Here is a 23,231-nt window from a genome sequence, read left to right as displayed (position 1 = left end):
GTTGTGTAATGTACATATATACTAAGCTGCGTTAATTAAAGGCATATATGATCATTTGTTTTTCATGCGTTTCTTCATTTCCAATAATAACACCACTCAAAAGCTAAAGAAGAATGTTCAAAACCTAACCTGTTGAAGTTTTATGCTCAATGGGCAGTATATACTCTTCGAGAAATAGTGGAAAACTGTGCACAACCTTTTAATCGCGAAATACGATTTCGTCAATAGCACTCATTTAAAAAAACGGTCAATTGAACTGATCGTTGGATATCACCTACATTTCTTGATTTCTGCTAAATTACAGCCAAAAAATTAGCCAGATGGAATAATTTCACGGGGTGTTTAGTCCTAGTAGGATCTTAATCTAAGTAAGCTTGTTAATTATAATTCGGTAGGTTAGTTTTGGGATAAATGCAAATGATCATTAACTCCTCATTCCCACACGTAGAATACATGTATGTGTCTGTGGCCACATGTTTATGGATGAAACATGTGCGTGATTGTAGAATATATTGAAATTAGATAGAATGGAATTCCAACGGTGATTTTTATATGCATGGCGAGAGGACAACAGATGTAGCTGCGTGGATGTGGTTTCGTCATTAGTGTGCAAACAAATCGTTTGAAACGCATTTTATAAGCACACGCACGGTAGGCCTGTGCTCTTTTCGCACAGAGTGAAATAGAAGGATCGTTTACTGACTCTGCGTTTCAGTTTGGGGAGAATCGGCTTCATTTTGAACATATGTTTCAAATGCAAATTATGCAGATTGTGCAAAATACGGTAGCCTCACAAAAGCGGTAAAAAAATTCAAACTTTCCATAGGTTTGTGCAGAAACATGGATGCCCTAGCAGGCTACACTGTGAGTTAACTCTCTGGTACTTTGTACATGTTGCTTATGAGCTCTGTCCTCTTCGAAAGTCCTGTCCTGTTTGAAGTTTGGCTGGCTATGTGTGCACATGTGTGCAGTGTACAATGTGTATGGATTATGGGTATGATCAGTACATGTATGATCAGTACATGTAGATTGATGAATTGGTCAAATGATCAATCCAATTGATTGATTCAATTTAGGAATTGAGGAGCTGGTGTGGTGGTTACTTGTATCAAATTCTGGTGCGAACAGATTGAGTGACAGTCAGAAACTTTGTCCTGTTTTTTTTAAATTTTTTTAATTTTTTTTAAATTTTGATCCTACTGTTCTACTTTTTCACCTGGGTCTGCGTGAGAGCCTGAAGACTGATTTGGGTGAAAATTCATGAAGGAATAAAAATCAAAGATGTGGATTATGAGAATGGCACACATGGGACAACAGTTACTTTGCAAATCCAGATTTGTTGCGACCTGACCGTACATGTACTGGTAGTTATCCATAAACTGAAATCCTCACGAGGTTAAGCAGAGGTTATGTTGACAGATTCTAAACTGAAAGGCCATGACTAGAACTGTTCGGCCCTGGATCAGTAAACGTCAGTTGCTGTCTGAAAGATGAGCTTTACAGAATGCACAAGCCGTCTGATGCCCAGGAAGGAATGGCTGGCAGTTCTGATCTCTCCCCCTCGCTCTCTCTCTCTGCTCTTGAGGGGTTTGTTTATGCCTTGGAATTTTTCATGTCCAGGATGGTCGGCCATCCTGAAGAAAATAAACCTGTCCTTGTCAGTTTAATCAGCAGGAAAGATTACAGCACATTACAAGCAGGTTTTAGAGGTCATAAATTTATCACAAGAATATTCCAAGAGATCACGGTCATTGAGGATAAGATGTACAAGGGCGAGTTTTGCTGTGTTGCTGAAGGATTGAATGTAGAACCATATTGTACACTATACAGCACCAGGCCTTGACGTGCTAGCACTTGTACTACATTGTATTACATTGTATTTATTCACTGATAAATAGAAAGCTGTAGGGTGTTTGGGTATGGAGCGCCAAAAGTGGACAACCACATTTTCCCATTTTCTGCTAAAGTAGAATTTTAGGTTTTTAGAAATACAGAAATAGCAACACCGGTTTAAAAAACTGCTAGCAGGAATTTGGATCTTACTTTGATGACGAATTTGGATCTTACTTTGACGACTATCTTGGTGCCTCAAAAGTAGATAATAAAAATCTCAAATCCTTATTAACAAAAATTATGATGCTCCAAAAGTGAACAACCCCGTTTTCCTATTTCCTGGTTGCAGAGATTTAGATTTTAGAAGTCATAACACCCATTTTGCAAAATGTCATGTGGGTTTTACTTTCACGACTTTTCTAGACGCCCCAAAATTGGACAACTAAAAATCTGTAATTTCTGTTAGTAAATATTCCGGTTGAACTTACTCTAGAAACCGAAATCTCCTATTTTTTTTGCTAGCTTGGGTGGTTTGGGGTATTACAGGCAGTAATCTATAGGCCTCTCTCAAATGACTTCATTTCCTACAGACCAGCCACGTGCATCGGCATGTTGAGCGTCAACTTACATAACGCCAGTTGGCTGCGTCGTATTTCGAACACATTTCGAGCAACAAGCGCGCGTGTTTGGAATATTTTTAACACTGCGCAATGCGTGCTTGATTGCGTAAAATAGCAGAACAGTTCTCCTACAGAGATGGCAGTCTTTGAGAGAGACCGATTTGGCGATTGGCAGGGCAGTTTGGGGCTGCACAGGGACTACGGTTGAAACATTGTTGCACATATTTCCTTGATTATTTTCCGTCCTATCTGACTTGGTGTACGTGAATCATAACTCTCAAGTATGGACGTGGTAGGATCCCATGATGGGGTGTAGCCTCTTCTGTGTCCTGTAGTCTTGCCGTGGTTTCCACTCATTAATTGTTCTTAATAAGCCAGGAAATTGGGTTACCTATTAATAAGCAGGATGCAGTGCAGGATGTACAACGTGTGTGTACTTGTTCTCTTCGCTTTACCGGTACATGGTGTGTAACATTGGATTAGGTGACTTGAAAAGAGTGGATGAAGCAGAGGTGAACAGACCTCAACTTTGGGAAGCACATGACTACCGCGTGAGTTTCAATCATAGAGCAAGGAAACTACCTCCAGGTCTTTGAATATGAATTCCGGATGAGTGCACAATGTATCTCACTTTCCATTTTGTCTCATAATACTTACTCCATGCTCAGCCATGTAGATATTCTTTCCCATAAGCCTATTCGATATGACGATATTTCACGATATTTCGATTTAATTTTCATATCGGAAGTCGTATCGATCTCTTAAAAAAAAATCGTGGAATACGATATGCCAAAAAATATCGCGATATTCTTTTGTAGTACCGCTTTTGTAAAGTCACCACTTGAGTTCAAATAGAGCCGCTAAAGCGCTCCCATGAAAAACCACAAACCACAAATTCATTGTTACCACAGTATACCGCAAGGTCTTACCTAATAAGGGGCGGAACCAACTGACTAACGTACGTCACGTGTATTGGATTTTGCGTCTTTTTCGTGGCAGTACAAACAACACAATCCAGACCATCTTTTTAACCAGATTGTTCTCAATTTCGCCCCACGTACCAGGTGAAAATGTAATCACGTGCGTCTAAGCTAGCTGAAGGGAAACAAGTCTCTGACATTTCGCAAAGAAATTAGGTGCCCTGTTTTGACGGAAATGTTTCATATGTATAGAACACTGCTTATTCTTAAAACGATTCGATTGGGGTGATTTTTTAGACATGTTTTTCCGTAATGAAGTTCGTAAGTTCAGCAAGGTAGAACAGAGGCAAAGACAAAATTTTGTAAAATAATCACCGTGGATACCGCACAGGTACTATTAGTTTCCCACATATGGTACACTGTGTATATGCTGGATTGAAAAGTTACAGTGGACAAAATAAAAACACAGTTTGTTCTTGTGATATTGTCGGGATTTATTGTAGAGTGTGGCCTAGTGTTTCGAGCTTGTGACTCATGATCAGAGGTCAGGGGTTCGAATCCTGAGGGATGGCAAAAACTGTGAGCAAAACGCAGAGCCAACGGCCAGTGCTGGGTCGGCATGGCACAGGTAGTGACCATTAAATATTAATGCCATTTTGACAGTTAGTGTACCTGAAAATAAGCCCTACTGGTCGCTAGCCAAATGCTTGCCTACTGCAATGGTGGCCGATTATTTGGTAATCGGATGGTCACGTGGTACTTCGACGTCATACAATCAGTCCCTCTTGTACTTTATCCGATTTCTTTGTAACTTTTCATTACCTTTATTGTAATATAAAACAGGTTTTGCCATTTAAATTTGATTTTTGGTAAAATTGCTTGTGCCATAAGGCCCCCATTACACAGGGCTGCGACCTTTGTACCACATGTGAGCGACCAAAAAATCCCAAGGACGCTCAATGGTCGCCTAAACCCAGAAAATCCTGTTTCTATGTAACTGCTCCTTGTGTGCCTCCTTTGAACTACCAAAACTGCAATTTTCAGGCATTTCCATGTCGAGCTACGAGCAACCTGTGCGGTCCACTGAGCCACTTGCCTGCCTCCCTGTGCTTCCCCTGTGTATCCCCGGCAACCAACGCGATTATAGGCAACATAGGCGACCCCCGAGCAATGTTTGAGCAACCATTGAGCCTCCCAGGGCTGTGCCTCCTCTGTGCCATCATTGGCGACCAACGGCAACTAACGGCTATCATTGGCTGACCATTCGGCCATGCTTCTGCCTCCTAGGCGACCCGATCCTTGGGGCACAAGGGAGGCAGAAGATTGATGGTAAAATTTGCAACAGAACAGATGTATTACGTGGCGACCATTTGCCGTCCATTGTGCATCCATTCTGCAACCATGGCAATGCTTGTGCCTCCCGTCTGCCTCATTTGAGCCACCTTTGAGCAACCAACCTCCTTGGCGACCATTGTGCGACTGTTTTGAACATATCTAAAAAAAAAAAATTACGGCGACCATGGCGTCCATGGCGATGTCTGAACATCCTGTGTACCACCTTTGAACAACCTAGGCAACCATTCGGCCTCCTTTGAGCCTCCAACGGCGACCTGGCCAGTTTTATGGTCGCACAAGGGAGGCCCAAAGGTCGCATGCCCTGTGTGTAGGGGGTCTAAGCAACATGTCATATTAATTACGTATTAAGTTATCTGGTGAATATTTATTGACTTGGACTTAAAGGAAAAGTGAAAACGTGTGCGCAAGTTGTGCCACATTACATTAGCCTCCGCACGTGATCAACTTGTACATCTGCAACAATTTGGAGGTCCATAAAATCCGACCAATGAAAAGCCAAGCACAAGCAATCCAGGAACTGTTCATTTTTGGACATGTGGTTGTGTTTTGGGGCAATGGAGACCCAGGGGGATTATGGGTAGAGATATCAGGGGAGGAATCAGAATTGTGGGTAATTCTTGTATCCTGGGTTCCTACTCAAGCTGTTGAAAGAGCTGCCATCAGGGTACCAATGATATGACCTTGGAATCAGAACGATTGTTTACATACAGAAAGGAACATGATATATATGGTATCCTGTTTGTCTCAGGCCTAACTGTTTACGTCCTTGGGGCCAGTCTAAAGGCCTTTTCACACTTTGGTCTCACCTTCGTTCTTACTCCTCCATGCCTACATGTACCCTTGTTGCAAAAGCCTTTTCACACTAGAGCCTCTCACCCCGGGTTGAACCCAGTGCTGCCAAGGGTTGAGTTTTTTATGTTTCAACCCCGCGTTCAACTTTGCATCGTTTGACACTCGTTTCGTCCACACCGAGCTTATTTTGCTTGGTTACGACTGTTTTGAAGTTTGAACCCATGCGAGAGTATCGACCCATGTTGAAAATCACAACCCTGGTCCGGAGCAGGGTTGAGTTCAACCCGGGGCGAAATCAATCTCACTGTTGACGCAGGGTTGGCGCACGGTTGAACATTTTCAAGTGTGAAACGCTGCATGTTTTCAACCCTGCGTCAACCCCGCACCAACCCCAAGATTTGTCTAGAGTGAAAAGCCCTGAATCTCATTGAACATGGGTCGCTACATGTATGTGTACTAGTATTCACACTTACACCGGTGAATACAGGGGTCAGCTGTAGATGTTGGACGTTCTACCCGGGTAGAGCCTCTCAATCCTGGTCCTTACCAGGGTTGGATTCTACCTATGTAGAGAGCTGGACCTGTGTAGAAGCCATGTTTGATTCTTGCTAGTGTGAAAGCGGTAAAACAATCTCTGTGTTAAGCCTGGCTGTAAGTTAACACAGAGATTTGGCCCTCAGCTTCAATGAATTTTCTACTTCATTGGAAAAATTCTTGAACATTCACAGTTTATTAAACAAAAGCAATCAGAGGTCTTTCTTGATCTATTTTTGTGTGTGCAAAATAACAATCATTCGTGAATACAGATGTGGTAATTATGTGTGGTGTCGTGCCTGCAGTTGAACTTATGTACAAACTTTCTAGGATTACTTCAATTTAACCTACAAAATTGTAGTTATAGACCATTATCATGTTGCGGCCATCTTGATTTTTTCCCATTCAAATCAACGTAACCAAAGCGAGGCTGGAAGAAATAATAGTCTGGTTCCCTTTTGCACAAAAAAGTTATCATTCAGTACTGTTATTGGATACAGGGAACATGACTGAAATGGTTGCAGCATGATAAAAGTCTGCTAAAAAAAGCAGAGGGCCTTCTATTTCAATCAAGCAAAATCTTCCTCAAAGGCAACTTGTACAATGTTAAAAAGGATAAAGGTTTGAAATGTGCGTATATTTTTTAAAAATTATTTTATGGTATGAAACTTTTTTTGTCACTTGTACAAACTAAGAGGATTGTGATAAATTGTTAAGCTTGTACATGTTCGCAGAATGGCTTGAGTACTTGCTTTGTGATCCCAGGAGATATGAATGATTAAGATCCTGATGGCCTTGGTGGATAATGGAATCTGCAGTGCAGATAGCAATGAAGAGGATGCAGACAGGAGATAAATAGAGAGAGAAAAGATGGGAGAGTTGAACGGCAGACACGATCTTACTTAGCATTTAAAGGGAACTTTCGTCTGGAATACACCGGATAGGGCTGTGAAACGCATTTCCAATGAAATGAAACGGTTTGAAAGATTGTTCTAAATGTAGAATATAAATGTTCACCCAGCTACGCCTTGAAAATTTGTAGCTTTCATTTCATCATCACGCTAAGGTATTTCTGGGTACAGAATTGTGGTTTTTGGGCTCGTTGTCACGCTTGTTGTATTCTAGCCACACATGGTTATTTTCAAAATGTAAACAAGAAACACATGTGGGCTAGAATTGCCATGTGTTTAATTTTGAAACTTAAGAGCGGGTCCTAATATTTCACAATGAAATGTCAGCCAAGCTTCTGATGAAAGTGCACTTTAATGACCTGAACTACAGACGACTTGAGATCTGCCAATCACATTTAAGGCACATTATTGAACTATACTGCTGGTCAGTAGTTGCTTCAGTGGTACATGTTGCTCTCAGATTTTTCTTAGTGTTTCTTTTTTGTTATGAGGGATTTTCAACAATTTAATATTTAAGGGTCATTCTATACATTTGAGGTCCAAAAGTGTGAGATTTTGGTGTCCCTATATCAACTATTGAGTTGTGTGCAAAAAGGCCATTGTATTGTATAATTAAAGTGAAGACAGTTTTACTTTGCTGTTTATGGGTCATTCTATAAATTTGGGGTCCAATTTTTTTTGGGGTGTCCCTGTTACATCTGACATAAGATTTTGCAAATTCAGAAAACGTTCTTTAATGTCTTCTACCGGGTACCTCCAAGAGTGATTATGTAATGCCAAGTACCTGCTAGTAATGTACTGCTTTTTAAGCCCCAAGATTACCGGTAGGATCAGTGCTGATGACTTGTTAAAGTTGTTTTAATTTTCTTTTTTTTAGCTCAAGAGTTTGTGAAAAAAAAGAGTTCAGTGTCACATAAAATTATTGAATTGTAAATACCGGGTACATGTACACATTTATTTTGTGTTACCCCGTGTGGTTGAAATTATTCTTATCAACCTTTTTAGGGAAAATATGCCTAGTCCAATTTAGTCCAAAATTGCATAGAAAAGGCATCTGGAAAGAAAGAATTAGTATTCAGAAATTTGTTCAAGGATTGCAAAACTTCCTTTGTTTATTTCAGATTGGTGTTTGGTACCCTGTATCCAGCCTATGCTTCCTACAAAGCTGTCAAGACAAGAAACGTCAAGGAATATGTGAGTCAATTAAAATTTCGGGCATGTTTACCTCTATGTTACTTGTTGTACCGTAAGTATACAGATCTGTTACATTCAGCAACCTTCTTTTAGTAAGGGGTTATCCATAATTAGGGGGAGTGTGTACACTGTGGCCTAGTGGTTAGGGTTTGTCACTCATGATCAGAGGGTCAGGGGTTCGAATCCAGCTGCTGGCCATATGTTGTGTCCTAGGGCAAGCCACTTCACCTCCACTTGCCTCTCTCTACCCAGGGGTGTAAATGGATATTGGGGTATAAATGGGTATCGGCATTAGCTGGGGTGTAACCTGCCTGCCATGGACTAGCATCCCATCCAGGGGGAGTAGAACTTTTCTCAGTCGTTTCATACTAATGAAACCGGAGATAAACGTCGGTCTGATGGGCCACATTGGCTCGTGACGGACATTACTTTTTTCTTCCATCAGTATTTATCAACATTTTTTAAAAGCGTACAAAACGTGCGCCTGGGGGAGGGGGTTAACAACCCATGGATGCTTTTGAAAATTTGCAAAAATGGCATTCAATATATTTGGTTCAGTACTTCTTGTAATGGGCTTTCAGAAGATGTTTCATTAATAAAACCCTGATACCTCAACTTGGCAATTTCCGGACCAGCTCGCGATTCATGGGTGCAGCCATATTTGTCATTCATCTTTGTGCTACGCTGTACTCGCCCGACAAACATATGCGATGCAGCCCTCTTCATCAGCCACCAATGTCGTAGCGATGAATTGCAAATGCAATGTGAGTACGGCAAGCGTCTCATTACCTAGCTTATCTTCAAGACGGTAATACGTGTAATCCATAATTAAATGCGGCGCCATAAATGAACTGTTTGTTCCAGGATATCTTTGAAATTTAACATTTTTGAAAGCACTCATTCAGGGGAGGGGGAGGGGTCTGCCAAAAAGAGAACGATTTGTACACCTGTGAAATCATTCCGGCTGAAATGATAGCAGTCAAAAGAAAACAATCTTTGAAGGTGTTTTTAAATTCTCACGTGCGTAAGCAACAAAATCCAGTTACGAGATAAAAAAAAATAAAAAATATAATAAAATATTTTTTTTTTCAAAGTTCATTTTTACTTTTCTCAAAATGGTAGCTACTGAGCTAAAACTTCCGCAGGTTAATTGTTATGCACCCTACTGAAGATTTTAAGCAAGTTTGTTGCTTCAATGGAAAAAACTCGCTAAAACAAATATTCTACGTGCCTTGAATGCGCATCTGTTAAGACATGACCATCCTGAAACCATGGAGTAACTGACCTTTAAAAAGACCTCAACCCCAAAAATGAGTGAGCTGGCTGTATCCAGTCTGAAAGGCGTGTGCCCAACCCGCAGGACATGTGTGATGGCATGGTCAGTTAGTCATGAGCCATTCTGAGCACGGATGTGGAAGAGGTCATTGGCACAGTGCTAACACCGTAATGAGACTTCATCAAGGCATTGTATGCTAAGGACTGATTAGTGCAATGTGCATGTGATGCATCAGCAAGATGGATGAGTTGCTGGGTGATTTCTTGAGTTAAAACAGTAACAGCTTCTGGGGTATCCATAAAACCGGTACATACCTACAAAAAGATATGAAAACATAAACTTTTACAGAGACAGAGCTCCACTCATAGACTCTTGAACAAAGAATTGTGGACAGTCATGTTGCACACTAATACAGATATTAAGTTTTGGTTAAGACTTGCAAATGATTTTCTAGCTGAAATTTAGTACAACTGATGCATAGATGAACATCTACTCCTATTTTGCACTTTTATCCCGATGTTCCTTCAGCATTGTGTTACTGTTTTGCCCCATACATGTAATCACATTTTCGTGACTTTAATGTTTATTTTCTTTAACCCTAACTCCCTACTGTCTTTTATACTAAGTACTGGACCAAGTCCGCCAAAATCCATCAATCACACTGCTTCCAATGCATGCTTTGCTTTAGGCCTCCAGGCCCAATTCTATCATATTCCATCAGTATAAAGTCAATTAAACCAGGCCTGCAGGACCAAGTCCCCCCCAAATCCACCAAAATGGAGGGGGGGGGGGGTGGATTTTGATGGAGTTGGGGAGGTTTGGGTTAATTCCTCAAAATTTGTTCTATTATTCAGTGTACGTATACATACATTTCTGTATTACTGTCTTTGTACACTTTCCTTATTACATGTACCGGTACATGTTTACAACAGGCCAAAAAAACAAAAGTTGTTTTAAATTTCCTCATCCAACATTGTCCCAGTTAGTACTGTACATGTACATTGTACGTTGTATGGTGATGCACATATAGTCCAAGATTTCTACATCATGTGACTTTCTCTTCATCATCATATCAATTGGTATTCCTGGATCTGTCTGTGGTCAGAGATCAGACAACGCCAGCAGCTGTCATCAGCATACTGCCAACAGTATACCTCTCAATGCCTGAATATCATTAGTCAAACGTCTCCACGCTTACCTGTCGAGCAGAGATTTGTTAATTTTTTATTGGGCCACAAAGAAGTTTTATTTAATTCAAGGCACATTTCACTGTTTAACTTCCTGCAAGCTTCAAAACTCTTAACAAATCTCTGTGTACAAAATTATGTTTTCAGTGGTTCGAGTTTTTGAAAATTTATTTGGGTTTTCAAAATAAAATAAAATTGAGACTGCAAAGTATTTATGGTCCTTAGAATTTAACAGAAAGTACATTTCTGTCTGGGAGTACATGTAGGCCTATATACCGTAAATACCGGTAGGTAACATAAGCAACAGTATTACTGGCAGATGTATGGTATAGCAACAATGCGATGCGACATATGTATACAGAGTTTTGTATTTTAATTATTATTAGTATTAATCATTTTTGGTAATGAAACCAAGGATTCCTCAAAAGTGCCTTAGGCACTACAGCTTACAAGCCTAGATACATGTACCTGCAGAGAGAAGACAGTGAGAAGAAATTACAGTTTTAGAGGTGGGACGAAAACCCCACAATGATATTCTAGGAACAAAACCACGGAATCAGGCAGGGACTGAAAACCCAATCCACATGTTGGCCCATGCGGGATTCGAACCTGGGTAACACTAACAGCGGTGGAAGGCGAGGAAAGTACCACTACGCCAACCTGACTCCCCTTTCACACTAGATCCAAAATCTCTGTGTTCAACTGGGTACAATACAAAGATTTTGGGAGCAACTCCTTTCACACTTGCGAGAATCCAACGTGTATTCTACACGGGTTCAGTGCTCTTCACAGGTAAAATCCTTCCCTGGTCAGGACCAGGGTTGAGCTGCTCTACCCGGGTGGAAAGTCCAAAATCTACAGCTGACCCTAGAACACAGCTGTATACAAAAAGTGGGAATGGTACACCTTGCTTAAAGGGGCACTAGGTCCTGAAATCCCCGAAAATGTTATGTTTTGGATTGTTTACTTAGCCTATTTCAAACATCTGGTTGAAAGGAAACCAACCTTATGTCTTACCGTTCCCGAGAAAAGACGAAAAAAAACTGCTTGTTTACATCGGACATAAAGGAGTGCGAAAACGTTTTTTGTGTCGTTCTCATGTACGCTATACACGTTGTGTGTCTCGGGAACAGCGCGCGGTGACCAATCACCAATGCAAAAAATTGTGGTTTCTTCAACGTCCGCAAAAGGCGAACACTTTACGCGTACGAATGAAATCACAACTAGCATCCAAACAGCTCGAATTTATGGGGTCGCAAAAGTGGACCCCGAAATTCGTTCTCGCACGCATAATACAGGAATAACACAAAAACGCCCAGTTTTGAAAGGATAGTTGTGTGGATGTTTATATCCTACTTTTAAAAGTTATTTCCGATTATCATCATCTCGTTCAAAGCGCGTTTTGTAGCCCAAATGGGCTGTTCCAGGACCTACCGGTAGTGTCCCTTTAATGTTTGATGGGACCCGGTTTTGCTTATGGCAAACCCATGTTGTTTTCGCATGAGTAGGTGAGACGATCACGTGAAAAGGCCTTTAGTTTGAAACTGAAGTCATTCATGTAATTGATTAACAAAAAATATTCCAACGTTTTCTGCCTGTAGCAATTCCATGCTTTCAAAACTCATATGCATTTCAATATTAGTAACCCTGAGTTTGGATCACAAATTTAATACAGATGTTCATGAAGAACTACGGTGTACAGTCATGACAGTGTGCGTGCCTCTAAACTGAAACTTAACCCTAATTAGATCCCTGGGGATCTTGGCATTCAATCTCAACATGTGCCGAACTGTAACAACAAAAACTTATACACATGATGTGGCATGTGATTGAAAGTGAAAACTCCGACGGAGTCCAGAAAGTACAGAGATTAATAAGCGTACATGTTCATATGTTTATATTTAAAACATTATTTATTTATGTATCGTTTTATTTTACCAGGGTAGCCCCATCAGTTATCTAAGAACTGGTCTCAGAAAAATCAGTTTGCATACAGTGTATGTACGTGTACATGAGCCTGATTTGAACTGACGTGTGTAACTTTTTTATGAGCGAATGCATGTAATGTACTGTAATGTATGAAACATGCATGTACCAGTACCAGTATACAAAATGGTATGCATAATTTGTATTTATCGTGTACATAATACATGTGATCGTGCCATGAGTGTCATGGAATAAGATTTGCATTTATCTCCCTACCACTTTGTTTTATAATCCCTTCATAAACATTTTATGAAGTTTGTACAAAGATGGGAAAGTGCACACATTTAGCTGTTGGCATGACCTCGAGTTGTAGATAAAAGCTTGCTTGTGCCGTACCTTTGCATAAAACAAGCAGGGACATGAATAGGAACAACTGTTTGGAAAGTTCTGCAATTTTGTCATCTGTTTTACTATTTTGTCGTCAGCAGTGACCTTTTGAGGAAATGGTTTCACACGAACACTTTGCTGACCAGTGGGTGTGGAATTAATTAGTTGCCTTTCCTGCAAATTGTGGTGCATGTTTACGTATCTTACCAAGCCCAACTCTTTAGTCAAACTTCACCAGCAAATTAAATTAAATCTGTTTTTTTTTGGGGGGGGGGAAGGAAAATTACATTCAATGCATTTGTAAGCAAAGCATTTGTAAGCAAAGCGTCCGGGATATAGACAAATTGTCCATAATCCTCACACAAACAGATGCTTGAGGATTAAGTCTGATTATGAGGGCTTTAGACTTAAAACCAAGTTAACGTTTATAAGATGGATTTTTTTTGCATCGGGGTGATGTAAATCAAATTAGGTTTTGCCCTTCACCGACGTACAAACACTGTATACTCAGTGTGTTAACTCCCAAGTGAAAGTTGGAAAAATCACTTGGGCGGGACTCGAACCCACGACCTCCTGCGTTGGCTGGTTCCAATCTGATGTGCATAGCAGCGGGTAACGCATTAACCGATCCCGTGAGCTCGGTGGTCGAGTGGTAAGACATCTGCACTAGAAATCAGGAGGTCGTGGGTTCAAGTCCCACCCGAGTGATTTTTCCAACTTTCACTGAGTAACACACTGAGTATACAGTGTTTGTATGTCAGTGAAGGGCAAAACCTAATTCAAGTTAACCCTAACTCCCTAGGGGGTGTGGAAAATTGTATTGAAATTGGAGGATTCAGGACTGTTTTTACCATGCAATTATTTTGTTTTAAAGTCAGTGCCAATTGCATACTTTTACATGTACATCAGCACAGCTGAATTATACACATATGAAAAGAATATGATAATAAAAAGCTATTTGTTGTCTTTCAGTTTTGCTTTGTGGAATTTGGAAAAAAAATCTGACTGACACAGACAGTGAAGACAATAGTTTTTAATACAAGTATACCGTTACTTGTTCCATAAATTTGGGGACTACCGGTACACACACCTAATGAGTGAAAGTTGTTGTGGGGATCATAGATGCAGTGGAGACAGTAGAAAATCCCCGGTCCGACCGTCCGAACCCGCTCCTAACTTCCCTTACAATAACAAACTTCCCCACAACGCGGTCACCACTGATGCATTCATTGATGCATTTGGTATTAAAACAGTTAAAAGAACTTGTTTCTAGAAACAGAATGACTGCCTCAAAGCCTATGTTTGAAAGGTGTACAAATACGTTTATGGTTTGATTGTTGATTGGTTACAGGAAACTGGGTTGTAGACATGTTTTTGACAACCAGACCGACATCCTTCCTGTGTGATGACGATGGATTTTGCTCCGGTTCCAATGACATTTTCATTCCTAGAATAATGCAATTCTGTATTCCAACTACGTACGTGTGTGCACATCAAGAAGTGACAATATTTCCTTTCGGGATAAACGATTTGCGGTATCTGTCCAAAACTATTGCAACCTATCATGCACCATCAAAATTAAAGAAATTGTCTCGTTTTGAAACTGTAAGCACAAAATTTCAAAAAAGTTTTGACAACAAAGGATTTACAAGTATTTTGTTTACCCAACTTTTGTGCAAACAAAATTTTTCAATGTCTGTTTGATTGCATGAAATATTACAGAATGCAGACATGTACATTTATTTGCTGCGTTTTAATATCCCAAGGCAAAAAACATTGAATCTTGTATGACATGCACATGTGCAGTTGGAATACTGATTTGGCTTATTGACTTTAGTCTCTCCTATGTTTAATGACAACATTTTCTATCTGAGCTTTTGTAGAAAGAATATCTAGGCCTTTGTTTTCTACAATTCCCATTAACTGTTGCTGAGATAGTATCAGAGATACACACTCAGTCATGCTGGGTCATACAATACTGGTAATCATATTATTTCAGGTCTATACATACATGTACATGTATACAGGATTTGCTTTTGCTGTAGTTTTCAGAAAAGAATGGATTTCGGGGGTTAGTATTTTATAGCAAATATTGTTCCACTGACCTGTTTAAAGTTTTGTGCTTGTCTGCTTTCCTGACCCTACCTCAGACGAAACGGAGCAATTTATAGGAGTCGGGGAATTGTCAGGTCAGGGAAGTACACTAGCTTGTTCACTGATGTGTACACGATTGCAACAAAATGTGGACTTACCGTACTAAATGTGGTAAATTGGAGGTAGTATTTGAAAAAAAAAGTCTGTTTTTTTCCCCCAATGATGGTCGGCCAACCATCGCTGGAAATTGATACAAAAATTCCACTTTTCTTGAAAGTGACAGCACACCAGGTGCCATGATTTCACAGGATGCTTGAGACTATTATTCAGTTACAGTCAAGTAAAGTATTTCATAATAATTTGGTAGTTTTGTTGTTTGATATTTGCTAATATAGTCTATTACCTTTAAAGTGAGATGTGCTTATTGTTTTGTGTTTTTTTTCTCTGCAGGTGAAATGGATGATGTATTGGATAGTTTTTGCATTGTTCACGTTTGTGGAAACGGTAGCCGACATCTTCGCCTCAATGTAAGTACGCCTACATAACAGGAAAAGGGAAGCTTGTCATGTCATCTCTAAAATTACAGACACGCACGCATGTAAACAGTGCAGATGTATCATAACAATAACAGTAAGAGGCCTTGATCGGAGACCAATGATTTATTAGGAATGTAAATTATAAATATATTCACCAAATATCAGAAGAGCAATTGTAATTTGTTTGGTCAGCGCTTGACGTATAGACCAGTGCAGGCATGCTTTATCACGAAAGGCCCCCCGACCGCGTTCCCCATGGGTACAATCTTGCTGCGCCATGTTGGTTCCCATCATGCCTTGAGCGATCTTAACCCCTGGCATTGTGTAATTTAAATTTGCCACTATTTGGCACATTTAAATAAGGACTGCAGAAGATGGTTATAACGCGTGACGCAGTGCTTTAAATTTTGAAAGTTTTTTTGGTAGAATTAATCCTTTCAAACATGAGATTTTGGCGTTGCGTTATAGAGCAAGGAGTTACATTTGATGTACGTACATATATCTCTGTCGTCCCTTTACAACATCAGAAACAATTTTATTTTTGTCAAAAAAAATTAGGCTTCCAGAATCTGTATTGTACCGACATTGCGCAGTCTTGAAAAAATATGTGCGTACTTGACGTGACGTGCGAAAATATCACGAGCGCATATAGGGCGTGCAGTCTTCGAAATACGCGCGCAGTATGCTCTGAATAGCCAAGCAGCATCGTTTACGTATTCTACACGGCCAGGGTTAGTGAAGGAACGCGCGGATAACCCATGGAGTCGAGGCTGGAAGCCCCCCTCAATGGCGAAAGCATTGTACTAGCTATTGTGCAGATAATCTGTCATGTGCCATTGACGGGGGCCTCGTGAGTGTACAGTTATCACTTGCATGGATTCATCTATTACAGCACAAGTTTTAGAAATGTGACATACATTGTAATTGCGAACCGATATCCAAATCAAAAGATACTGTTCATGAAATAAACTGTATCAATATTTATCCGGAAAACAAAATGCAACAGTTTATAGACCTGTTATAACACAGAAGTCTTTAAAAGCAATCATCTTTCGGGAGGGGAAAAGGAGGGAGGGTTTAAAAAAAAAAAAGCGGAAAGAGCTGATGATCAGTTGAGGAAATTCCTGATGGAGTACCGTCCCTACGTCCTTCCTAAATCGTAATCCCGTTAAGCCAACTTGGCAGCGCACACCCCTGCGCTTGTAGTTGACTTTGTAAACACTGAACTGTCGGGGTTCATATGTGTGGAGCTAGCCACGGCAGCTGTTTGCCTTGATGTGTGCTGTTCTAACATTTATGTTTGAAGTGCTGAGTCAGGCATAGGAAGATAAATACATTCACTCACAGCACCTTTAAAAGGTAGAGTAGATCATTTGCAGCTATCCAAAAAGTAACTGACCAAATTATTGTTGAAATGCTTACTTGGTTTAAAGATAGTAATGGCACTAACTCCCTGTGAAATTGTTCTTTCTGGCATGCTGTCATTTTTAAGAAAACAATGAATAGAAGGCCATTTCCAAAGATGTGTCAAGTGACGCATTTTTGGAAATTTTCGTTAGCAGTTGGTTTGTAATTCGGCAAATCCATTGAATGGGTGCGCGCAAGCATTGACACGAGGCACACGTTCTCGCGGAGTCGTGGCTGCTATTATCGTCGATTCAGTGCGTGATATTGCGTAGCTGCAATCGGCTGAATGAGAACGTGTCCCGATGCTGAATTCAGGGGCAGTTCAGAACACGACTCAGCAACTTTTGAATTGAAATCGAGATCCTGGAATATTGGTTTGAGGATTTTTAAAGAATCTCCGTTGAAATCTGAACTCCCTGAGATATTACCGTAAAGTTCAGGCATGCAACTTTTCCTCGGATCAGCTGATTTCCTCGTTTTTCACTTCAGACTTTTGCCATTTACAATTGAAAAACACTGTACAAAGTCCTGTAAATATTGGAATTTCCTCGTTTTTTGGTTAATTCCAAATTGCGTGCCTGAAAGTTGTTACCTCTAGTTTTTAGCTTTTTTTAAAGAACAAAAGAACTTCGTATTTTAAGGGGTGCCATTAGGCAAATACAAGGATAACATACATGTACCCTATGTTGCTTTTGGGCACTCGGCAGTCCCCAAACCGTCTTGTTTATTTCGTGGATTTCCCGTTTTTCCCCAAGTCTCACTCCTGTAATGTAATTGAATTACTCACAGAACACGTCAAACTTTATAGTTTTTGCACGCACAGTGCCCCTAAATATAATTCTGTACTAATCAGCTCATTCGGCTGTATAATCACAGCGATACTCATGTAACCCTGTCACTATTTGTCAGGGCTGTCTTTGAACCTGCCAAGACATTTTTTTCTGAATCAGTCCCTCAATCGCACGCATGTTTTTCCGGTCCTTGATGGAAATAGTCCAGATTCCGAGACGTCCACTGGAGACATTTCACTCGGCCTCCTGAGCAACCGGCCAAGGATGCAACCCATAACGGCATCCCTGGATCTGTGACAGATGTTAAGGCCTACAAAACCCTGTCGCAAAGTAACGACCTGACTCATCATCCATTCATCCTTCACATTTAAGACCTTTCTGCATTTGACCTGCTACTATAATTGTTAGTTTTTGAACTTGGTGCTGTTAAGTTACGGGCGACTCAGCAGTCATGCTGCCGGTAGTAATTTTGCATAAAGTGCATCATACATTATAAATCAGAAAATCCCATTTGAAAAATTTAGTTAGTTTGGAATTGATCGAGTTTATGTATGTTAAACACAGCAGAAGTAGTTTGCTTTTAGTATGCAGCTGTCTGAACAACACCCTCGTTTATATATTTACATGCATTGACTTATAATTGTGAGGCGTTCTGGCCTATGTACAATGCCGTAGTGGAGAACAATTAATGCAAAAATAAAAAACGAACAATTTTTTTTTTGATTTTCAGATTTGATTCCCATGTGTAATCTTTGATATGTCTACTATATACAGACATGCAACTTTTCCTCGGATTCGCTGATTTCCTCGTTTTTCACTCCTCATGAATGCCGGTACAAATTGAAAACATTGTACAAAGTCTTGTGTGGTTTAGAGTTTCCTCTAAAGTTGCATGCCTGTACGTATATGTTAAAGCTATAGTATAACATATGTGGAATACATATATTTTTTAGGAAAAACAATTATCATCTTTCAATTGTACAAGTACAAATCTCGAAACTTCAATAGCCTTTTTCTCAGTATTTTACTTTTTTTGACGTGTCGGTAAACATGGTAAATGCAAACTTTAAACAGCCATAACTTATCAATGGAATGTCTAATTGAAGTGAACCAAACAGTATTGTAAGGGGAATTTTGTTCTCTTTCCTAACACCCGCAAACCCTCATTTCAGCATCTGCCCAGTTCTGTCTCATGTTGTCAGAACGCCTCTCAACTTACCATGAATTCCATGGCCAGAACAGCCACAAAATCTCACGAATGCCTCATTCCATTTAAAATAAATGCATTCCTTTTGAAATGCACGCATACATGTGTATGGAACAGAAAATGCAAGCATGGATTTGCTTTTAACACAAGCTGCAAGTACACGAGAAAATTTGACAAACCTTTTACAAATTTGTCTCTAGGTAAATCACAGAGGTCACACGCTTTGTGTGTCCATTATGCACTAATGGCTTCATATGTGCAGGTTTATGTACAAGCCCTAACCGTACTGCAGTATTACACAGAGTGATTATGGTATAAATCGTTGAACGATTTATGCCGTCATAAGATTTCTTTTGTGAAATGTGATAATCGTACAAGGACATGCGCATTGTTTACTTTAGTATGCATGTAATTATTGATTTTTACAGTGGAATTTTTATATTGATGAAATTACATGTATATTTACTTATTTAATTTTGCAAATATTCAGTTGGGGGGGGGGGTGAAAGGGATAAAGCCAGGGGAATTGAAATATTAACTAACTCCTTAGGCCTTTTTGTTAGGACGTAGCCTCAATCCTGCAAAATCCTCCGATTGGCCTCATGGAATAATAGCATTGCCTCAATCCTTCAAATTCCTCCATTATTTCTTGAATATGATCCATGGAGGGGTGACCACCGCAAAATCCTGCGGCAGTGACTGTCAATATGACGAGGCTTGGCTATAACATCCTGGAGCAGTGTGGAGGATTTCAAGTATAATCTGGGCCTATATTTATGTATGGCTGAGCAAAAACAACACAAGGTCCGGCCCAAGACCTTGACAAATTGCATCCTACGAAATCAGTAACGCACTTTTGCCATATAACCTCAATCCTCCAAATTCCTCCACTTTGGCAAAGGATTTTGAAGGATTCAGGGCGGTTTGGGTTAAAGTATCAATATACATCTACAGGTATTACCAACTTGTTTTATATTTCATCAATCGTGTCATCATGTACATTTTGATGTCAATTGAAAATTGCTGAACGTGCCTTTCTTTCAAACAAATTGTATTCAGAATTTACAATAAGCCTAGCCTGTAAAATTGTATATGTATTGGTACATTATGCCTCTAGCTGGCAATAATTGATGGCAATTCATAAAAACACCTGAGACAGTTTACCCATTCCTATTGGTTGAAAGCCCATCACATGGTTGGTTTTAAAATGCAGGTAAAAACACCACTGTGTTCTGCGCCATATCACGCCAATCTCCTGAAGGAGATGTTTACGTACGTGCACGAGTCACGTACCATAGAAATGGCCAGAGAGGTGTTTCACAAGACATGAAGTGAAATTGGTGAACAAAATTATTAGAAACTTGTCCATTCTTGACTGCTTTTGACTTTTGAAACAAAAAGGAATATGAATGGGGATAATAGTGTGCTGGAACAGTTTCAAACGTGATGTTTAAGGCTAGCTAGGGGGCTGGTAGCAGCCCTCACTTTCGGCTCAGGCCTTTATGAGTGACCAGACACCATGCCGGTTAGAAACAACACGTTTAAAACTGTTCAAGCACACTATTCTTCCCCTTATTAATACATCCATCTGGGGACCCTTATTAAGATATCCATCTAGGTATAGTATTTGCTTCAAAATCTGAATTCCGAATGGGACTTCTGTCCATTAAAACCCTAACCCTGCTGAATCCAACAGGATCCAACTATGTCACATACCCGATGGAGTCTGTTGGATTGAGCAGTAAACCCCTTGTGTACCCCTGATGCAAAATGCTGGATTCAGCAGGCAATTAACTGAACCGCATTATAACGCCAAGTTGGACTCCGTTGGATTCAGCAGACAACTGAAAATACTCCGGTTGGACTCTGTTGGAGTTAGCAGGGTAGTCCTGAGGAACTACTAGGGGGTTAGGGTTAAAAAAAAATTGAAAGTTCTAATCCCCATTACTCAGACAACCTTTTTTTTCTTCCTACTTTATCATCAGACTTCCATTTTACTACGAAGCCAAAATCCTCTTCATTTTCTGGCTGATTTCGCCATGGACGAAGGGCTCCACCTACCTCTACAGGAAATTCATTCACCCCACACTAAGCAAGCGAGAACAGGTGAATACTGTAAAGGATGAAGTATTTTTAGAATTATTTGTCTTTATGGCAATTAGCCAAGGCCCCTAGATTATAGTCAAGGGGCCTTGATACATGTAGCTTTACTGTGGTACTGTGCAGACGACAAACCTTGAGATGAAAAGTATGAGTGGGAATATAAGATTTAAACTTTGTGAAGAATATCTACAGGGTGAGTAAAAAAAACAACGAAACTCAAATGTCGGGACCATTGTTTTAGTGAAGTTCTGCATGTAGCACTTTGAAAATCTAGGATATGATAGCCCAATTCATAAACTTTCTTTTAGTGCAGGAATCATTCAAATCACTCATGTATTCTTCAAGTTATGGAGTTTTATACACAACCACCGTTTTAAGGTTCTGTCCACGGATCACAAAAAGTTCAGTGTTCTTTCAGCAAAACGAAAACAAATCACATAAGGATGTGTGTGAATTGTTTTTGTTTTGCTGAAAGAACGCACACCTTTTTTTGTGATCCTTGGACAGAACTTTATAACGGTGGTTGCGTTTAAAACTCGGTAACGTGAAAAGTGCATGAGTGATTTGAATGATTCTTGTACTAAAAGAAAGCTTATGAATTGGGCTTTTATAGCCTAAAGTGCTACATGCAGAACTTCACTAAAACAGTGGTCCCGACATTTGGGTTTCATTTTTTTTTACTCACCCTGTATATATAATGGTTCTTCAGAGATGGTACAATGTACCAGTACATGTACTTGTTTCTCTGCACCAATCGCTTCTTATTTTTCAGTTGTTTAAAAAATGCACTTCTCTATTATTTTGTAGCACTGAGAGATAAAATGACTTCCTATTCCTTTTTCATTGGTAATTTGCTGAACAAAAAACAACAACAAAAAGTTGCAGAATGCAAAAACTTGCACGATTTGAGAAGTTGTTCATTATGCCATCTTGTGAAAAGGACAGTATATTTTTCTGACTAATCGATGTTTCGTGGTGAAATTGTGTCAGTGCATGAGATATTTTGGAAAAATCCCTGAGTAGTAACTAAATCTTCTGCCTGTGGGAGGAATTAATTCTTTTTTATGTTTGTGCATATGAAATGTGCTGGAGGGCTGTAAAATATTTTGATGAATACATGTATTAAAAACTACAGCACATACATGTATGATTAACATACGAGTCCTTGATGTTTGTCGCATCAGATCAGATACTTTCTCAGGAAACGTGCAGAGCAGATTTTGTGACCATATGTTGTTTTCACAGTTATTTTGGGAGAATTACTAAGCGATGACTTTGTACTTGCAACTCAGAAGTGTCCCCACACATTTTTTTAAGTGTCTGAAATGAAGTGGCAGGATCTGTGTTTAGTTAATGAAGCAAAACTGCCAAGGGGACGGGAGTTTTGATTATCAAGTTCCTGGGGAGGGAAGCTTGCATGTAACTTGAATGATGTAATTGACATTGAGACTATAATTAGCTTGAGTTATGAGTAGATCTTAACTCTGGTGCTTTCTTTTCCAGTTATGTAGATAGGTATCCCGGTTGCAAATTTTGTATGCAGGCTAGTAAAGGGAAAAAAATGTTGCAACCTGACGCCACTTTTTTCTTCATATATCATCTCAATGAAGGTCATTCATTGCAAAAATGATAATAAGACATGAATCTGGGACTGAGAAACATTGCCAATTTTATTAGGAAATACTTAGAAAATGTTCTTGACTTTCCATAGACTTCGTACACAATTGCGGAAGTGGCGTCAGGTTGTAACATTTTTTCTCATAAGTCATTTACATGTAAAACATATGTGATTTGAAATACCTTCATATACAGGTAGTTTAGATTCCATGGCTGAAAGCATGGGGTCCCTCTGGTCTGATGCGTTAGGTTTCGTGGTCACAATGCTGCATATTTTTGTGACATGTATATTCCCTAAAAGTGGAAATTCTTTCTTGATCAATGAAGTAGATTGCATTTTCTGATTCATGGTTCTGGACGATTTTTTTAAAGGGAAATACAGTCCGAAAACCATTCCGTTACCAACTGACGTATGTGGTCATTGACTATACTTGGTTGCAGAAAAAAAAATAAGTGCATCCCGGTTGATTCTACTCATGATATGGTATTTTGAACAGTCAATCTTTGTCTGGGTATATCTCTGTGTGGATATTACAATAT

At 39.7% G+C, this 23,231-nt stretch overlaps 1 protein-coding gene and 1 non-coding gene across 2 annotated transcripts in view; both read left to right on the top strand.

Annotated features, from left to right (window-relative positions):
- Positions 1-23,231, top strand: part of LOC119735877 (receptor expression-enhancing protein 3-A-like) — a 41,942-nt gene that overhangs the window by 5,401 nt on the left and 13,310 nt on the right. Inside the window, exons 2-4 of the mRNA XM_038209824.1 lie at positions 8,088-8,160; positions 15,481-15,557; positions 20,957-21,077. Coding sequence (XP_038065752.1) covers positions 8,088-8,160; positions 15,481-15,557; positions 20,957-21,077 — 271 coding nt within the window. The remainder of the gene's footprint in view (positions 1-8,087; positions 8,161-15,480; positions 15,558-20,956; positions 21,078-23,231) is intronic.
- Trnas-aga lies at positions 13,572-13,644 on the top strand. The gene has a single exon. It is a non-coding gene; the product is annotated as a tRNA-Ser (tRNA).

Source organism: Patiria miniata, unplaced genomic scaffold, assembly GCF_015706575.1.
Source record: "Patiria miniata isolate m_02_andy unplaced genomic scaffold, ASM1570657v1 HiC_scaffold_10, whole genome shotgun sequence".
Lineage (NCBI taxonomy): Eukaryota > Metazoa > Echinodermata > Asteroidea > Valvatida > Asterinidae > Patiria > Patiria miniata.
Note: the sequence above shows the minus strand (reverse complement) of the source record. Positions and strands in the feature narration are given on the sequence as shown.